The sequence below is a fragment of the Meles meles genome, chromosome 3 (assembly GCF_922984935.1).
Source record: "Meles meles chromosome 3, mMelMel3.1 paternal haplotype, whole genome shotgun sequence".
Lineage (NCBI taxonomy): Eukaryota > Metazoa > Chordata > Mammalia > Carnivora > Mustelidae > Meles > Meles meles.
This window is the reverse complement of record NC_060068.1, coordinates 144,700,617-144,721,625: the sequence shown is the minus strand read 5'-3', so window position 1 is coordinate 144,721,625 and position 21,009 is coordinate 144,700,617. Positions and strand designations below refer to the sequence as shown.

General features: G+C 37.6%; 1 protein-coding gene across 1 annotated transcript in view; it reads left to right on the top strand.

Moving 5' to 3' along the window:
- The first annotated feature begins 494 nt into the window (after positions 1-494).
- Positions 495-21,009, top strand: part of NDUFS4 (NADH:ubiquinone oxidoreductase subunit S4) — a 101,883-nt gene continuing 81,368 nt past the window's right edge. The window contains exon 1 of the mRNA XM_046000479.1: positions 495-628. Within this exon, the coding sequence (XP_045856435.1) occupies positions 531-628 (98 nt within the window). The 5' untranslated portion in view covers positions 495-530. The remainder of the gene's footprint in view (positions 629-21,009) is intronic.

Here is a 21,009-nt window from a genome sequence, read left to right as displayed (position 1 = left end):
ATGTGTCCGAACTGGAAAATATGATCCTGACAACTAGAGAACATCAAACTGAATACAGTCCTTCCTGAGGGCTTACATACTGAATCTGGCAACACTTTGGAAAAGTACTACTTTAGGTTCTCAAGAATCCAGAGAGCCCTCTGGCTCTTCCAGTGGGCTCAGCCCTAAAAATGCTCGGTCCTTTGAAAAAATTATGAGTTGCAGGTGTTTAAATTTTCCAGGTTCTTTGGGGCGGGGCGGGGGGTGGAGAACGTGTCTTCATTAAATAACTAGTCCTAACAACAAACAAAGATTACGATTTGTGGAGGTAATGTTTAACACTTAATGCACTGCTGCATTGCTGCATTCATTTTCCTTATTATCTGTCAATCAAACCTCTCACCTCTTTTCTAAACTCCAGTATTTAACAAAACGCCAAACAAAAGTGAAGTAAACAAAACCCCATTCTATTACACTATGGTTACAGAGCCTTGAGAACGAAGGAAGTTTGTCCCTTCCGGAGATCCGTCCAGGCGTTTGCCTGCAGCAAGATGGCGGCGGTCTCAATGTCAGAGGCGCTGAGGCAAATGTTGTGGGGGAAAAGGGCAGTGGCTGTAGCTGCCATTTCCGTTTCCAGGGTTCCTATCAGGTAACAGGATTGTCAGGTTTCTTCTTCAAGCTTCTGGGGTCTCTCCACTTTTGCGGGGGGTCTCTGCTGGCTGGGTCCCGGAGAAGGCCTCGGGGAAAGCGTTCTGTGCTGACCCCTTCCTCTGGAAAGGGCAGGCTGATTTGGGACTAGCTGCGATTCAGGGGCGCTGGCCAGGCGAGTGGGGGCGTGAATGCGGGGATGGGGGGAGGAGGACGCATGGTTTCTTGGAAGATTTTGGACTGTTGCTGTGAGAGAGGGTCCGTGGGGGTGGGGTTGTCTCCGGGTCTGCGAGCCGAGCTTTAGCCCCCAGAGAAGGGGAGGAGTCTGATTTTTCTACCCCCGTTCCTCACTTATCCATTTTTTCACCTGTTTGCCCATCACGCCTCCTTGTTGGAAGGTTAGGTGCCTCTCTCCCTTAACACGGTTTTAAGTGGTGTTAGTGGGTTTCTGTACAGAAAGATTGTTCATCAGACTGCTTGGTTGAAATTCATTGTTAGTGAGCATATCACTGTTAGTAATATTGGAAGGTAATTTTTTAAAAGCTGGTGGTAATGTCGGCAAGTTTCCTGTCCAGAATTTTATTAAAGCTTCATAATATTTCAGAGATTTTTGCTGTTATTGTTCTGCTTTGAAGCATTTTTGTGATAGTGATTTTTTTCCCGGCTGCATTAATTGTCGATTTCCCTGTTTTTTCGAATTTTCCTGACTTTATGTTGTTAACAACACACACAGTAGTATTTTTATTTGCGAAGAATTAGGTTTTATCGCGATTTTCGCTGCTTACTAGAAACCAGGGCATATATTGAATATTTTTATGCATGCTCTGGAGATTACACTAAGTGCTTAGAATAACATGGAAAGATTGTATGGACAGATGGGGATGGTTAAAAAATTGGCCTAGTCAAACGCTACTTAATTTAGTGTTATATTAAAATATAAAGGGAATGCAGAGAGTTCGATCTCGAGTTAATTAGAAAGGATTTTTAGAGGTAGATTTTATTAAGGTTTTAAATAGTGGGTGTTGGGGGCGTGGGGAGAAGAAGAGGATGTTGTGGGTAGGTTCAATGGCTTATGAAAAGCTTTGAAGGCGGTAGTGGATATATACATAATATATGGTCCTTAGAAAATAAGGATGCTAAGATTAGGGAAAGGTAAACAAATTTGTGGTTAACTATTTTATGTATGGGGAATTCGAAGAATGGAAAGTGCTTCTCTAAAATGCCCCACTGATTGACTTCGGCTGTAAGAGAGGTGATCTAGTTTAGTTCTTGTTCTCCTAGACATTATGGAGATTAATTTTGCATTCCCAAGTAATGTATTCATAGTAGCCTTAGAACTCAAAACAAATTTGAAGGATCCACTGGTGCATGACTAATTAAGACATGACTGTATATTTAAGCTTAAGTCACAGCCATTTTGTCAGCTATTGTTGTAGTTGAAGTAAGATACTGGATTTTGGAAACTGATTATAATTAGTACTACTTACAAAGATTTGAAGAGTTTCTACTTGTAAATGTGTTAGAAGAGATTTGAAAATAAAATATTACATCACATATGATAACCTCTGTTTCACACTTTAAAAACCTTTGCTGAGGAAAACAAATTTTAAACACAAGCCAAATGACACATTTGTCTTTTAAAAAAGATTTTATTTTTTAATTTTTAAAAACATTTTATTTATTTATTTTAGAGAGGGGAGGGGCAGAGTGAGAAGGAGGAAGAGTCTCAGCTTGGAGCCTGTTTCAGGGCTTAGTTCCACGACCCTGAGATCACGACTGGGATCACGAACTGAGCTGAAACCGAGAGTCAGATTCTTAACGAAGTGTGCTAGCTGGGCACTCCTGAAGATTTTATTTTATTTTATTTTATTTTTTTTTTTTTTTAAAGATTTTATTTATTTATTTGACAGAGAGAGAGATCACAAGTAGGCAGAGAGGCAGGCAGAGAGAGAGGAGGAAGCAGTCTCCCTGCAGAGCAGAGAGCCCGATGCGGGGCTCGATCCCAGGACCCTGAGATCATGACCTGAGCCGAAGGCAGCGGCTTAATCCACTGAGCCACCCAGGCGCCCCTGAAGATTTTATTTTTAAGTAACCTCTGTGCCCAGTAAGGCACTTGAACTCAAAATCTTGAGATCAAGAGTCGCATGCTCTACAGACTAAGCCAGCCAGGTGTCCTTATTTATTTGCTTTCTGTAACACTTTTTTTTTTTTTAAGATTTTATTTATTTATTTGACAGAGATCACAAGTAGGCAGAGAGGCAGGCAGAGAGAGAGAGGGAAGCAGGCTCCCCGCTGAGCAGAGAGCATGATGCGGGGCTCCATCCCAGGACCCTGGAATCATGACCTGATCTGAAAGCAGAGGCTTAACCCACTGAGCCACCCAGGCGCCCCTGTAACACTTTTTTTTTTTACCCAAAGAGTTTATGTTTATCTCACCTTGAGGCAAATTTATAGCCCTTCTCTTTTACATATTACTGACTTTTCATTGTTAAGTTTTCTCTTTCCGATATGATTCGGAGGTAATGAGGATCTGAAAAGTTTGTGGGTGGAAAGAACTAATAAACTGGATAATTTAAATCTAAAATTCATTTTATTGTAATGCTTATAAACCATTTACAAATAATGTAACATTTCAGATCACTTGAATAAAATGAGGGAGAGTAGAATCAGGCAGTTGGTAAGAAGGGGAGTAGTGAACAAATACTGAAGAAAGATGAGTAGAAGGAAAGACGCAGTTACATTAGCTTGTATCAAATTAACTATAGTACCTCTGTAAGAAACAAGAGCAAACCAAGAAACCCAACAACATACGTAAGGGTGAAAACTTATTTAAACAGTGTAGATGATTCATTCGATCTAGTTACTGAGCTCATGCTCCTAGAGTGTCTTAGTTTCCATATGCTTCTCATTTCCCTGGATTGAGTGAGGGGGGAAACCTGAATCAGTGGCCTACATTTATTCTTACTTTCCTGGACTTATCTATGGAATTATCCAGGGTAAATTTAACTACTTAGGATTTTAATTTAAAAGCTAGGTAAAGGGGCGCTTGGGTGGCTCGGTGGGTTAAAAGCTAGGTAAAATGGTACACTGTTTCAAAATAGCAATACTTTGGGGCGCCTGGGTGGCTCAGTGGGTTAAAGCCTCTGCCTTCGGCTCAGGTCATGATCCCAGGGTCCTGGGATCAAGCCCCACATCGGTCTCTCTGCTTGGCAGGGAGCCTGCTTCCCTTCCTCTCTCTCTGCCTGCTTGTGATCTCTGTCTGTCAAATAAATAAATAAAATCTTTAAAAAAAAATAGCAATACTTTGGACTCTGTGCTTGATACAGTGGTTTTTATTTTTTTAACCTGTTCATGTATACTTACCTAGCCTTGTTGCATCATTTCTCATTTTAAAAAAAATATTTTATTTATTTATTTGTCAGAGAGAGAGCATAAGTGTGAGCTGCAGGCAGAGGGGGAGGGAGAAATAGACTCCTCACTGAGTAGAGAGCCTGCCCTGGGGCTCCACCCCAGGACCCTGGGATCATGACCTGAGACGAAGGCAGAGGCCTTAACCCACCGAGCCACCCAGGAACCCCTTTGGGAGGCTTCTTTTGTGCTCCTATCTCTGGCTCTTGTGCTGCCCTATTTCCTTTTTCAGCATTAGAGAAGCCAGTATGAAATTACGAGGTTCTCTAGGAACCTCTGTTGAGTAAGATGTGCTAAAGATGACAGTGGTAAGGTTGACAAGAGTTCTGTGTATCTTACACCTTGCTGTGAAATTGTCTTAGCCCATTTTGAGAAACATCTAGGACATATAAAACCAGTTGATGGCTTCAGTTCAGATAAGCTGGATAAATTCCTCTCTCAAGTGCAGCTGCTTTCGCTTTCTTTGAAACATGTCAAAGCCAAGTTCAATGAGCTTGAAGTATCTCTAAAGTATCTTTTTTTTTTTTAAAGTAGGCTCCATGCCCAGTGCTGAGTCCAAGGTGGGGTTTGAACTCATGACCCTGAGATCAAGACCTGAACTGAGATTGAGTCGGAAGCTTAACTGACTGAGCCACACAGGCTCCCCTAAAATGTCTTCTAATAGATTTCATTGTTTTGCTTATTTTCCTCATTAAGAAATACCCATAATTGGTCTATTTTCTTCAGTAGTGGACATCTTTGTTGAATTCTTCTTAGAATTAAATATTTTAATACATTTATCACAGTGTCTGGTACATAGTAAACCTTACCTAAATAAACTACTTTTATTTTTGGTTTGAATATCGGAATATGTTTCTTTTCTTTAATCTTGTGATATTGTGGTAATTGCTGTTATTGTTTAAAATACTTGCCTCTGTTGCCTGTGACAGGATTATACATCACTGCCTCATTAGGCAAGTGATTTGTTTGGGCCAATGTAATGTTACTGGCAATAATATGCCATGTCAGGCAAAAGCTGTAGGAGCTGTCCTATGTTTTACCATGTCTCTTTTCCCTCTGCCTATGAGGTAGACATTTTAGGTGGGATTTTTTTTCTTTTAGAAAAAGGATCTACTTCTAGATCCTAGAATGAAGAGCACATGGAGCAAAGCTAGAAGCTGATTCTTAACAGGTTGTGTAAAATATAAAGTGACTAAGAAATAAATCTTTGTTGTATGTTACAAAGATATTTAGATTGGTGGTTGCCTCAGCATAACAACCTCTACTGATCCTTTTGTTACACATATACATGTACACACACTTGTAAATGAGCAATTTTTAGCACATGGACTGATACATCAGTAGTGAGGCCACAGGCTTTTGGAGGGCTGGAAAATTTTTTTGACTGCAAAAAGTTTTTTATATTTTTGTATACCTCATGACATCCATGTAATGGCACACACATAATAGGTAAATGTTTATTACATAGATGAGTAAATACATATTTAGAGATGTGTGATTGTGAGGAAAAACAGGAAGCCATAGGTACTGTTTCTATTAGTAGCCTCATCAATGAAAGCCAAGGAAGCACTAACCTACATAAATGTGAATATAAAATATCTACAGGACATACTTTTTTCTAATTACTTGAGGTGGTCTTAGTTTAGGATATTAACCCAAAAGTGTGTTATACTTCTGGATTGAAGTTGTCTTACAGGTTTTTTTGAACTCGTAAATTTCCTTGACAATGTCCTGATTCTTATATTCATATTTTAAAAAAGAGGTGGAAATGAATTTACTTGGGAAAGGGTATTCATGGAACATGATAACTTTTTTGGAATAATAGTAACTGAATGTGATTATTAGATTTGTGTTCTGCAAGCCACTTTACATGAAGTTTTTTAAAAGTTAATTAATTTTATGTTGGGCTTAATGGAGAAAGAAGGAGCAATTTGATTCCTTTCTAATACATGTTTTCTTGGTATGGGATGAATAAAGAATAAGGCAGTTTCAAATGGAGATGCTCCTAAAATAAATCCCTTGGTGAAAGTTGAGAATCATTTTTATGGTATTTGTTCTGAGCATAAATTACTAATAGCTGACATTTATTTCTCACTGTGTATTAGCCACTTTGCCACTACTTCACCTGCATTATATTCTGTATTTCTCACAGTAATCCTGTGAACTTAGGTGTTCTTGTTTTTCTCATTTTTCAGACATACGGATGAGAAAACAGATTTTAAATTTACATTGCTAGGAAATAGTCCGGTTTAGCAGTCTGAAGGAACGTCTTGACTTTAGTAGTGAGAAATACAGGTGTGATAATAGAAAATTAAAACCTCGGTGTCTTCTGTTTTTATTTTAGCAAAATATCTTTGAGAAACTATCTGATGCTCTTTACTTTCACTCTACTGTTCCTTTTGTACAGTGAGAGTCTCCAGTTTAGAAATTAGGTTTTTTAGTTTTATTTTTTGAAGTTTATTTTTTGTTCTCTTAAGTTTGGTAATGATTTTTGGTGAGAAACTTTGTATATGCAACTTATTATACTTTCTTACCCTCTTAAAAAAACGCATGTGAGGGGCGCCTGGGTGGCTCAGTGGGTTAAAGCCTCTGCCTTTGGCTCAGGTCATGATCCCAGGGTCCTGGGATCAAGCCCCGCATCCGGCTCTCTGCTCCGTGGGGAGCCTGCTTCCTCCTCTCTCTGCCTGCCTCTCCGCCTAGTTGTGATTTCTCTCTGTCAAATAAATAAAATATTAAAAAAAAAAACAACGCATGTGATACATGTATTAAACAAGGTAAACTGATCCTGTTTTTCTTTTTTTCTTATTACAGTGATCATTAGAAAAAAAGTTACTGTATTCTCATTCCTTTAAAAACTATCAAGTGTTTGCTATACTTTCTGAATTCTTTTGTCTGCTTTGTAATAGTGTTTTTGTGTCCTTCTTTAACTGGTTCGCTTCTCTTTAGCAGTTTCACTACTCTTTTTCATTTATCGTAAATTTGAATACCAAGCAAGAAAAACTGTTACAATTTTGTGTAAAACAAAGTAGGCTTAATGAAGCTCTGATGATGGCTGAAATTTATTTTGCTGTGATTAAAATCTTGAGCTTTGGGGCGCCTGGGTGCCTCCGTGGGTTAAAGCCTCTGCCTTTGGCTCAGGTCATGATCCCGGGGTCCAACCTGATCCCAGGGTCTTGGGATCAAGCCCCCACTTCGGGCTCTCTGCTCAGCGGGGAGCCTGTTTCCTCCTCTCTCTCTCTGCCTGCCTCTCTGCCTGCTTATGATCTCTATCTGTCAAATAAATAAAATCTTTAAAAAAAAAACAAAACTTGAGCTTTCTTAAGGTTGACAGATAATTACATATAATACATGAGCTCTTATTATAACTTTTTTTTTTTTTTTTTTTAGTTTGCAGTATCCAAAGACTCTCATGGAACCTTACTGTACTTGAATTATGGAGTGGCCAGATCCTTCACAATGACTTTCATCTAAATATTTGGATACTTAACAAACATTTAAGTCTTTTGTCTTTTAAATAGTGGCAGGAGAGCAATTTAGAATTCCTGTTTTAGATTTCCTTTCTATTGTCTTATTTTGATAAGGTGAATACCTTAGGTTCTTTAGAACTAGCTAGTTGTCAAATGTGACTTTTTTTTTTTTTTTTGCCTTTACTCATTAGACTTAATTTTTTCTTTTATGGGATCTTGCTCCAGTTTAGTGCTTTTTAAACCCTTGCTGTGCCTCAAAATCACCTGTTTTGTGCATACAAAATTGAGATGCCTTGGCCCCAGTATATAGTAGTTCAATAAATTTAGGTTGAAGTTTAGCTCTGTGGTGATTCTGGTGGGAAGCTAGGGCTGAAAATTATTGTTTGTGTTTGTGTGTTTTAAAATAGTTTTCCATGCTATATATATCATGCATATCTTCAAAATGCATTTTTCCTTGGGGGAGAGGTTGGAGATTTCCAGAAACAAACAAAAATTCTCCCATTTTTGCATATTCCCTAATCTACAGTTTTATGCTTTTTACCCATGCACTGTATGGAGGCTTTTTCTTGGAGAAATATTCCTTTGAGGCAGAGCAGGCATTTTGATAATTTTGGAGAAAGCAGGCCATGTTACTGGCTCTCTAGAGACTCTTGTTCTTCCTTTTGGAAGGGCTCAGGTTTAATATAGCGCAGCTGTTGAACTCTGCCCTTCTAAGTTTTAAGAAGAAAGTGTTTTATCCTTTAAAATGGAAATGCCTTTTTTAGGGAGGTGGTCTTTGGCTAGATATAGTTCTGTAAGAAAGTTGCATGCTTTTCTAGAGTTCTTTTGTTTCAGTGTTTTCTTAGAATTGTTTCAGATATTGAGAGCACAGTCTCTGAGAGTAAAGATCTGGCTGCTTTTGTAATATGTTTTGCTATATCCTTAACAAAGCTAGATGAAGAGTTTATTTCTTTGTGTTTTCTAGGACTTGAAAATATGTTCTTTCCTTTATTCAGCCACTCCATACATAAGGAAATGGTCCTTGAATAGGGTTTACTAGACAAAAGATCCTGTTCTAGATGACTGTTCAGCAAGCCATATGCTTCTCCTAAAAATGTCAGTCTGTCTTGATGAGCTTTAAAGTGAATGCAGATGTTTTGGCTCTTTTGAGGACTACCACTTTTTGTGTGGAAAGAACACTTCTTTTTCAGGAGATTTCTTCACTATACTTATAGAAATTTGCATGAAATTGATATTTATAACTTGTCTTTTAAGCCTAATGAAATTATATTTAATTAGGCATTAGTAATTTGAGTTTAGTTTTAATATCCTCAGAATAAATCAGATTTGGGGAAATAAAATAGGCCTCAATATGGCTTTTGTTAAGATTTTGTATTTAGTCTTTTTCAAAATTTGTAACTCAAAGTGCTCTATAATGTTTACCTTTATGCAGTGAAAGGTGATATTTTGACAGGAAAAGTTGCCTTTTTAGATGTTCAGTGCCTTCTGCTTTAATAGGTTAACTGTTGAAGTTATAGTCCATAGATTCATACAGTGTTTGAGTTGGGAGAAAACTGTGGGATCATCCTGCCTAACGTTTTGTTTAATGCAAGAATTTCTAGAATTTCCTGCTTCTTGATTGTCTTAAGAATTGAGGAATAAATGCCGAATTTCGGGAAGCGCTAGAAAATCCTTTGTATTTTTTGATTCATTGGTGAATGATGTTTCCCTCTAATACTACACAGAAAAATTCTAACCCCATGCATATGTCAGCCTTTTGGATAATTGAAAACCTTTGTCATTACTCATTCTTGCCTGTAAGTCTATACTCCAGGCTTGACATACCCAGTTGTTGTTGTTGTTGTTGTTGTTGTTTAGCCTTTTATTTATTACCAGATTTCCCAATGCTTTACTATTTCTTGGTACTCCTTAGGATGTATTCCATTTTGCCCCTATCTTTGAGCTATATATTGTACTTTTAACTAATGAGATTATCAGAGGTGATAACTTAGTGAGTTAAAATTGAATTAAAGAAAAAAGTTGGCTCTAAGTTGGAAATTTAAAAATTTTTATCTTTAGGGATACCTGGGTGGCTCAGTTGGTTAAGGTCATGATCCCACTGTACTGGGATTGAGTCCTGCATTGGGCTCCTTGCTCTGTGGGGAGCCTGCTTCTCTGAACTCTGCCTGCTGCTTCCCCTGCTTGTGCTTTCTCTCTCTCTCTTTCTGACAAATAAAATCTTTTAAAAAATAAATAAAATTTTATCTTTAAAATTATAAAGAAAAGGGGCACCTGTGTGGCTCAGTCAGTTGAGTGCCTGCCTTTAGTTTGAATTATGGGCTCAGGGTCCTGGGACCAAGCCCCACATAGGGCTCCCTGCTCAGCGGGGAACCTGCTTCTCCCTCTCTCTCTGCTGCTCTCGCTGCTTGTGCTCTCTAGCTCTGTCAAATAAATCAATAAAATCTTAAAATTATAAAGAAAAATTCACTTTTTCCTTTTGGAATTTTTTAGTTTTTAGAATTTAATACATGTATAGATTTGTGTAAAGTTACCACAATAATCAGGGTACAGAATACCAAAAGACTTCATCACCCCAAAAAACTCCCTCATGTTATGCCTCTCAACTCTTACAATCCCTGGCAGTAAGTTCTCTCTTCGTTTTTTAAAAGATTATTTATTTATTTATTTATTTATTCATTTATTTGAAAGTAGAAAGAGCAGGAGCCGGGGGAAGGAGGAGAGGGAGAAGCAGACTCTCAGCTGATTACTGAGCTTGATGCAGGACTCCATCCTAGGACCTTGGGATCATGACCTGAGCTGAAGGCAGGTGCTTAACAGACTGAGCCACCCAGGTGCCCCAAGTTATCTTTTCTTTATCTCCATAGTTTTGTAATTTTGAGACTGTAATATAAATGGAACCATAATACAGTCTTAAGAAGATTGGTTTCATTCACTCAGCATAATGAGATTTATGGAAGTTGTGTTTATCAGTAGTTTATCAGTAGTCTGTTTTTTTATTTTTATTTATTTATTTTATTTTATTATTTTTATTGCTAAGTAGTACATATTTTATTGTGTGGATGTACCCTACAGTTTATCTGTTGACCCCTTGAAGGGCATTTGGATCATTTCTGGGTTTTGACAGTTACAAATAGAGCCACTATAAACATTTGTGTACTGGAGTTTATGTGAACATGATTTCATTTCTCTAGAGTAGCTATTCAGGAGTGAGATTCCTGGGTCATTGGTAACATATGTTTAACTTTATAATGTACTGCTAAAACATTTTTTGGAGTGGTTGTACCATTTTGCTTTTCCACCAGGGATAAATGAAAGTTTCATTGCTCGGCATCCTCATTAGCATTATATTGTCAGTATTTTTAATTTAGCCATTTTATTTTTTTTTAAGATTTTTACTTATTTATTTGACAGAGAGAAAGATCACAAGTAGGCACAGAGGCAGGCAAAGAGAAAGGGGGAAGCAGGCTCCTTGCTGAGCAGAGAGCCTGATGCAGGGATCGATCCCAGGACCCTGACTGAGATCATTACCTGAGTGGAAGGCAGAGACTTACCCCACTGAGCCACCCAGGTGCCCCTAATTTAGCCATTTTAAAAGATGTATAATGATAACTTCATTCTGGTTTTTACTCTTTTATTTCATTTTTTAAAAAGATTTTATTTATTTGAGAAAGGAAAAAAAGAGAGAGAAAGCACAAGCTGGGAGGGGGCAGCAGAGGGACAAGCAGACTTCCCACTGAGTGCGGAACCCTCCGTGTGCTTGATCCTAGGACCCTTACATCATGAACTGAGCCAAAGTCAGATGCTTAACTGACTGAGCCACTGAGGTGTCCCTTCATTGTGGTTTTTAAATAATAACTTTATTGAAAAATAATGTAGGTCATAAAATTCACTCACATAAAATAAAATTTGATGGTTTTAGTATATTTACAGATTGTACAACCATTCATTGTCAGTTTAGAACATTTTTATGGTCCCAAAAAGAAAGTCTGTGCCCACGCACTGTTAGTTCCTCTTTCTCCCTTTCCCCAGCCATAGGTAGCCACTAATATATTTTCTGTCTCTAGATTTGCCAGCTCTGGACATTTCATACAAATGGAATCACATGTGATCTTTTGTGATGGGCTTTGTTTACTTAGCATAATGTTTTCAAGGTTTGTCCAGGTTGTAGCGTGTATCAGTACTTTATTCCTTTTTATTGATAAAATAATATTCTGTTGTATGGACATACCACATTTTATTTATTCATTAGTTGATGGACATTGGGGTTGCTTTCACTTTTGACTGTTAAGAATAATGACCTATGAAACATATACAAGTTTTTGTGTAGACATGTTTTTATTCTTTTGGAGATATACAGAAGAATTAAATTGCTGGATAATGTTATAACTCTGTTTGGTCTTTTGAGTAACTGCCAGACTCTTTCCAAAGTGGTTGCATCATTTTATATTCCCACTAGCAGTGAATGAGGGTTCCAGTGTCTTCACAACCTTGCTAACACTTGTTACTGTTTTCTTTATTATAACTATCCTAGTGAGTGTGAAATGGTATCCAGTGGTTTTGATTTGTATTTCTGTGATAGGTAACTTATTGTGGTTTATATCTATTTCCCTGATGGCTAATGATGTTGAATATTGGGGAATGTTTGTTTATATCTTCTGCTCATTTTTAATTGGGCTGTTTTCCTTTTTATTATTAAAGATTTATTTATTTTAGAGAATTCATGCATGCTACAGGGAGGGATAGAGGGAGAGGGAAACTCTGTGCTGAGCCCTGCGTGGGGCTAGATCCCAAGACTCCTAGCCCTAGATCATAACCTGAGTGGAAACCAAGAGTCAGATGCCCAATTTACTGCACCACTGATGTGCCCCAGACTGTTTGTTTTCTTATTGTTGAGCTTTGAGAGTACCTAAAATATTCTGAATATAAGCCTTTTGACAGGTATGTGGTTTGTAAATATTTTCTCCCATTCGGTAGCTTTTCTTTTCATTCTTTTAATGGTATCTTATAGAGTAAAAGTATTAATTTTGATAAAGTATACTTTTTAAAAAAAATTTTTTTTAAAGATTTTATTTATTTGACAGAGAGAGATCACAAGTAGATAGAGAGGTAGGCAGAGAGAGAGAGAGAGAGAGAGGGAAGCAGGCTCCCCGCTGAGCAGAGAACCCGATGCGGGACTCGATCCCAGGACCCCGAGATCATGACCTGAGCCGAAGGCAGCGGCCCAATCCACTGAGCCACTAGTTTTTTTTCTTTTATGAACTGTGCTTTGGTTATCTTAAGAACTCTGCCTAACCCTGTCAGTGAGCTCTCCTGCTCAGCTGTAGACTCCCAACAGCTGAATTTCTCACTGCACTTTCTTGAGACATTGTCAGAGAAATTTTGCAAAGACCTAAGCATTCCAACCACCAGACCAAAAAGACTGGATAGCAACAGAATGGCTAAAAAACCACACCTTAACCATTCTGTCTCCAGCCCCTGAGCTGAACAGATACTGACCTTCCCTCATAATTATCACACACTCTGCCTGCTCTCTCGCCCATATCCCCCCTGAACTCTTTGTATAAAACTCCAGGTGTTTATCTTGCTGATGGAGAGACTGGTTGTTAAGGCCCAAGCTAGTCACCTACCCTGTCCGCTGGCACCCAAAGTAAATTTCTCCGTTCTCTTTACCAAACCCTTGTCTATTGATTACTGGCTTTTCTTGAGATGAGTTTATCTGAGTTTGTTTGGAAATAATGTTGGCAAACCCCCTTGGGATTCCCTAGGAGGAGCAGATGACTGTGGTATCAGAGTTTACCCTTGCGTTTCCTTAGTTAGTTATATGTTGGGTAACAACCCCGGTCATGAAGATTTTTTTGTATTCTCAAAGTTTTGAAGTAATGTTTTATGTTCAGATCTATGATCCATTTTGAGTGAATTTTTATATAAAGTGTGAGGTTTAATTTGAGGTTAATTTTTTTTGCATATGAATGTGTACTTGTTCCAACACCATTTATTGTAAAGACTGCCTTTTTTTTTTTTTTTAAGGTTATAAATAATCTCTAATCCAACATGGAGCTTGAATTTACAACCCCAAGATCAAGAGTTGCATGCTTTACTGACTGAGCCAGGCAGGCACTCTTAAAGACTGTCCTTTTTCCTTTGAATTGCTTTTGTACCTCTATCAATAATCTTTTGGTTATATTTGTCTGTGTCTGTTTTTGTATTCTCCATTCTGTTCCATTGATCTATATTCCTTTGGCAGTACCACAAAGTCTTGATTACTATAGCTTTGTAGTAAATGTGTATTATAATTGAGTGATTATGATTTTTCCAATTTCATTTTTTTTCAAAAATTTTTAGGTATTCTAGTTTCTTTGCCTTTCCATCTAATTTTTAGAATCGCTTATCAATATCTATACAAATCCAGTTGAGATTTTGATTGGTATTGCTTTATATTTATAGATTGATTTGATGAGAATTGTCCTTACTATGTTGAGTCTCCCAGTCTGTAAACATGGTGTGTTTCATTTATTGATTGCTTTCATCAAAAATTTTTTTTTTTTTATTTTGGCTTTGAATGTTCAGATCCTACAGATGTTTTGTTAGATCTATGTCTAAGCATCTCAGTTTTGGGGAGCTATGGTAATATCATATTTATTTATTTATTTATTGCATTGTTTTTAAATTTTCAGTTTTTAATAGTACATTGCTATATGCAGAAATAGGAGATTCTAGGGCACCTGGCTGGCTCAGTGGGTAGAGCATGCAACTGTGGATCTTGAGGTTGTGATTTCAAGCCCCACATTGAGCATAGAGCTTACTTTAAAAAAAAAAATAATAAGGACTGATTTTGTGTAATGACTTTGTATCCTGTAACCCTGCTAAATTTATTTGTCCTGTAGGTATTTTTTAGAGTCTATGGAATTTTTAAAAGTAGGTAATCATGTGGTCTGTGAATAAGAATGATTTATTTCTTCTGTTACAGTCTCTGTGCCTTTTGTTTCTTTTCATCTTCCCAGAAGATGTTAAGTAAGAGTAGTGAAAGTAGATGTTCTTGCCATTTATCAATCTTAAGGGAAAACATTTGGTTTTTCACTATTAAGTATAATGTTAGCTTCATTTTTTTAAAATGCCTTTTATCAGATTAAGGAATTCCTAGTTTGCTAATAGTTTTTATCATGAATGGACATTCTGTTTAGCCTAATGGCTTTTCTGGATCAATTGACATATTTCTGTGGTTTTCTTCTTTAGATAGTTAATATTGTGCATTATATTGCTTGATTTTCAAATACTGAACTAGCCTTGCATTCTCAGGATAAAACCCCTGTGGGTCCTGTTGTTATCCTTTTGTTTGTATATTTCTGTATTTGATTTGTTGATACTTTGTTGAGGATTTTTGCCTTATGTTAATGGAGGATATTGGCCTGTAGTTAGTTTGTTTGCTTGCTTGCTTTCTTGAACTGTTTAGATTTGGTATCAGGGTAATGCTGGACTCAAAAAATGAACCAGGAAGTATTTCCTCATCTTCTGTTTTCTTTTGAATTGCTTTGGTTTCATGCCATAATTTTAATACGTTGTATTTTATTTTCATTTAGTTTAAAGTATTTTCTTATTTCTCTTGAGACTTCCTCTTTGATGCATGAATTATTTAAAGAAGTTTTGCTTAATTTCTGAGTATTTGGAGATTTTCTTCTCATTTTTCTGTTAACTAACTTCTAGTTTATTTGCATTAGATTCTGAAAACCCAGTTTCCTGGGTTTCCTTTTTCAGTTTCCATTCAGAAAATGTGGCTCTTGTTACTCTGTTCTGTAGCCAGGGGCTAAGGAGAGACAGAAAAATACAAAACAAAACAAAAAAAAAAGCAGTATATGTTGGTTCTACCTTCTTAGAGAAATGGGGAAGAAGGTTTCCTTTCTTCAGATGTTGGCTCTTGCAGGTTTCCATGTGGCCACGAGATTGCCTTTGGCTTGTGCATACAGTGCATGAGAGAACGGGAAAAAGAAGAAAAACATGGGCAGTTTCCATACTTGTTCATTTCTGTTAGTTGTTTTTCTAGCTCCTTGGGTCAGAGTGATTCTTTCAGAGAAGTGTTCATTCCTGGGTTTCCACCTGCATTAAGTTCATTAATTTCTAGCTGCATTAAGGGATATTGGAGGGAAAATATGGTAAACTCACTTTTGGTTGATACTTCAAATTCTGGTGATATTCCCTGATCTGCCTGCTATTTGCTTTTTAGTCTTCAGAAAGCTGTTCTATGTATTTTGTCCTTAGTTCTATGTATTCTGCCAGTCAGTGAGAGAGACAGAGTAGAGTGTGCTTACTACACCTTACCAGGACCAGACATTTTAGGATATTTTTTTTTAAAGCTAAATTCTAATATTTCTTGTATTTTAGCACATCTGAATAGATTTAAAAGATGTAAAAATGATTCAAAAAATTTCTTCATATAGATTCTAAACCACCGATTCTCAACTTTTGTAGACGGAAGGGATGAATTAACATACCAGAATCATAGGGGCGCCTGGGTGGCTCAGTGGGTTAAGGCCTCTGCCTTCGGCTCAGGTCATGATCCCAGGGTCCTGGGATCGAGCCCCGCATGGGGCTCTCTCCTCAGCAGGGAGCCTGCTTCCTCCTCTCTCCCTCTGCCTGCCTCTCTGCCTACTTGTGATCTCTGTCTGTCAAATAAATAAATAAAATTAAAAAACAAAACAAACAAAAAATGCCAGAATCTTAGAAATGAGACAGAGAAAGAGTTTCAGAGTACAAGTGCCCTTGATTGAAAACCATGATATCTTTTTTTTTTTTTTTAGATTTTTTTTTATTTTTTATTTGTCAGAGAGAGAGAGAGAGAGAGAGAGGGAGAGAGGGATCACAGGCAGATAGAGTGGCAGGCAGAGTCAGAGGGAGAAGCAGGCTCCCCGCTGAGCAAGGAGCCTGATGTGGGACTCGATCCCAGGACGCTGGGATCATGACCTGAGCCCAAGGCAGCTGCTTAACCAACTGAGCCACCCAGGCATCCCGAAAACCATGATATTTAATAAAAGATGGAAGTTTGTTGACCATATAAATATGCAAAGATACACATTAAGTCACTGACTTAGATCATCAACCAATAAATCTTAACTTGTTTAGAGGATACGGTAGTCAGATCTATTTTGAGTAACTGATGAAAATTTTAGTAACTTGAATATGTACTCATATATAAAATCAGAGTTCTGTTTTTAAGGGATTCATGGATCCCATGTTTTGTAGCCCTTCTGTAGAGAGTGTTAGATCTTATAAGATGTTTTGTTTATACCAGCTCTTGTGTTAGACCTTTCTCAGTTACAGGTGACAGAAACCTAGAAACTCAAATGACCAGCTTATGCAAGATGAGGGAATCGGTTTACCAAGCAATGGAAAAGGCAAGGGTACAGCTAACTCATCTCAGGGACCAGAGCTAGACAGCTACCAGGCTCTTTCTAATTTATCTCTGTCATTCTCTGAGTGACAGCTACTACTTCAGATTGTTTTTTTCCTATGTGGCAGATATCATAGCTGATGAAAGTTTTTTTTAGGCTTATAGCTCATATCTTTATTACCAGGGAGAGACTAAAAAGCCTTTTCTTTGGTACCAAGTTTTAAAAATCTTGGGGAGAGGCACCTGAGCAGCTCATTTGGTTAATGGTCTGCCTTCAGCTCACGTCAGCTCACGTCATGATCCCAGAACCCTGGGATCAGAGCCCCAGGTTGTGTCTGGCTTCCTGCTCAGTGGAAAATCTGCTTCTCTGTCTCCCTCTACCCCTCCTGCTCATGCTTTCTCTTTTAAATAAATAAATAAAAATTTTAAAAATAAAAAAATAAAAATCTTGGGGAATTAGATTAAATAGACCAAGGGTTTACTATAATAATGATGTTATTGTTTGTAATTCTACTTATATGTATATATAAGAACTGTTATATATACATATATAAGAACTCTGGCAATTAGCTGTAACGAAAGCTAGGTCTCCTGAACAAAAATTAAGAATAGGAGTTTTTTTTTGTTTTTTTTTTAAGATTTTATTTACTTATTTGACAGAGAGAGATCACAAGTAGGAAGAGCAGCAGGCAGAGAGAGGGGGAAGCAGGCTCTCTGCTGAGCAGAGAGCCCAATTAGGGGCTCAATCCTAGGACCCTGGGATCTTGACCTGAGCCGAAGGCAGAGGCTTTAACTCACTGAGCCACCCAGGTGCCCCGGGAACAAATAATTGTGTATATATTGTGTAGGCTGACTTCTTACCTTTTTTTTTTAATGATTTATTTATGTGAGAGAGAGCGAGCAAGTACAGGAGCAGGGGGAGGTGTAGAGGGAGAAGCAGCTCCCTGCTAAATGTAGAGCATGACATAGGGCTCAATCCCTGGACCCTGGGATCTGAACCGAAGTCAGACACTTAACTGACTGACCTACCCAGGGGCCCCTTTTTACCTTTTTTCTTAACGAACCTTGGGATTTTGTCTGCTGAAGTTTATTCACTCATTCAGCAAATATTTATATATTTTTTCTACTTGTAAAAGACTGCATTTCTATAGGCTTTTACTTAGAACATCTGCCTTGATGTTTTCTTGGAACATAATGTGTAGAAGTATTCAAGCAAAGGCTAGATGATCATTTCTTGGGTCTTGTGGATGGGCTTTGTCTTAGATTGGCATTTCTTATAGTAGAGCCTGAGTTGGGGATATGTGTGTAGGTGATTTATTTGAGTTGACTTAGGAACTAGAGTGAAGAGTTTGGAGTTTGGGAGACAGGCAAGGAAGAAAAAAGCATGATACTAAAATTGTTGCTGTAAGCAATAGAGGCTCAGTTCCCCCTGGAACCTCCTGAGAAACATACAGAAATGCTTCTCGGTATTGTCCATTTGAAAGATGGAAATCTTGAACATTTATCCACTGGTTTTCATTTACCTGTGGTCGGAAGGTATTAACTCTTCCGTTCTTTGAGCTATACTTCTGCTCCTGAAGACCTGAGGTTTATGGGTTCACTCGACATGGAATGTTGGTAGATAATCTGAGTCTGAGTTTCTGTAACTGTGGCAAATGACTGATGGGCCAAGGGTTTGTGAAATGAGCAGCGAAGGTGTTTGTTATAGGTTTCCTTATAGCTCAAGGGTCTCTATAACCGACTTTTTGGCAGAGGGTGCTAATAGTAAGAATTCTAGTACCTATTATTTATTGAGCACTTAAGCACTGAGGTAATTGCTTTATGTGTTATTTCATATTGTGAAAATGAATGATCTCATTTTAGGTGATCTGTTGACAAATGTAGTTTATTCCTAGGCTTGTAAATAATCCACATTTATTAGAATTTGCTTTATTCACCAGTACTCTGAAGGACATGACAAAGAATTAGAAACTGAGATCTTACAACTCAACTAAATAATAATAGAAGTTCTTTAGGAAGGAGATGGTTTCTTCTGTAAAATACCATGTTTAAGGAATTCATGATGGCAGAATACTGCTGAAATACGTACTAGGTAGTTGACATCCAAGACTGACAATCAAAGATCAATTTATAGATTTTCTTTTGTTGAATTTGAGGATGTCAACAGATAAGGCTGGTGGCTGGTGACTTACATGATCTCATACTCTGGGTTGAGCATATATTTTCACTGATACTGCCTTAATGATTCAAGATAGTTAAAATTGTTTTCCTACAGCTGCATTTTAAGCTCTTGCTCCTGTCCCATTGTCATCCTTGACTGTTAATATGGTGGTTGCTTTGTCTTCTATCTTACTAATGTGTTTCAGCTACCACTTTAATGCATATGAAGTTGCTGATGAAGTTCATGGTTTAAGTACATCTTAGTTACTGCTTTTAGGTGACCTCTCATTAGGGCTCAAGTTTTTATTTTGGTCTCAAATTTACCTTTCGACTTCCAAGTTCAGACTGTTAATTTGGCCAGTCCCCTTAATAAACTCTTGCTAGTGTCCTTGACCCAAACTATAGAAAGAACTGCTTTCCAAGTACAGATGTATTAACTCCTGATATTAGTCATGCTGCCAGGCTATATTCTTAGCCTCATACTTGAACTATTCTACTTTACTTCATTTACCAGTCCAGTCAAACATTTCAGTCCAACATGGCAGTTAGCAGTACACATTCTGCCTATGCCACTTTCTAGCTCTTTGCCTACCTACCTTGTGCCTGTTTTCCGTTTTATAAAATGAACATCATAATCACTTTTATAAAGTATATGAAGTGCTTAGGGAAGTGCCTGATAAATTGTAACAATAACGTTATCATTATTCTTTTCTTCTGTGGCTTTTTTCTTCCCTTTTTGTTCCTTCCTTCCTCACCATTCTTTTTTTCCTTTCACAAGTCTTACCTGGATTCTATTCTTCTTCCTGGATTTTGTTTATTTACAGTATTTTATTCATGAGTGTATAAAAGAATTATCTGCACCTGGCTTTTTCCAGATTGTGACCTCCCATGCACTCTTCAGCTCAATGCAGTCTATTTTTGGCATCCACCATTCCACTGAAGTAGCTTTCATCAAGGTCGGCAGTGACCCTGTTGCTAAATTAATAAGCTCATCTCAGTCCTTATCTTATGTGACCGTTGCAATCAAAAGAGATGACTTTCTGATTATTGAAAGATTCTTCCTTTGTCTTATACTTTGGCTTTCCTCCTTCTCAGTTACCTTTGAATTTCCCATCATCTTTTGCCCATTCCTTGAGCCTTCAGCATTTCTCATTTGATTTAATAGATCTTTATACTTTTAAAAATAATTTATATTATATAATATTTTATATGCACTTGAATCTATCTAACATATATACGTTAGGAAACATAATGACACAATGAATTCATGTGGTCCCACCATCCAGTTTAAGAGCTAGAGAATTACTAATACCTTAATTCTTTGCACACTCTGTGGTAGGCTGAAGGTTGTTCCTTCTTCCCAAATATATCTATCTCCTAACTCAGAACCTGTGAAATGTTACATTAGATGGCAAAAGGGACTTTGTAGATAGGATTTAGTTGAGGATCTTGAGATGGGAGATGATCCTGGTGAACCCAATGTAATCACAGTCGTTCTCTTAAAAAGGACTCAGAATGAGTCTGAGGGGGAGGAAATGTGACCATGGAAGCAGAAACTGGAGTGATGTAACTATATGCCAGGGAATGCCAGCAGCCTCTAAAAGCTAAAAAAGACAAGAAACAGCTTTTCTCTTGGAGTCTCCAGAAGGAACCAGTTCTTGAATGACACATTATTAAATCTCTGAGACACATTTTGGACTTCTGACCTCCAGAACTGTAAGAGAATAAATTTATGTTTTAATCCAGCAACTTTGTGGTAATTTGTTAGAGTGGCCATAGAAAACTAATACGGTCTTATATCTCATTATCTACAATGACTTCACTTAACCATCTATTTGCACTAAAGTGTAAATGTAGTTCACTTGCATCATATATACTTTTCTTGGAAGTTCCTTTTTTTTTTTTTTTTTTTTGAAAGACTATTTATTTGACAGAGATCACAAGAGAGGCAGGCAGAGAGAGAGG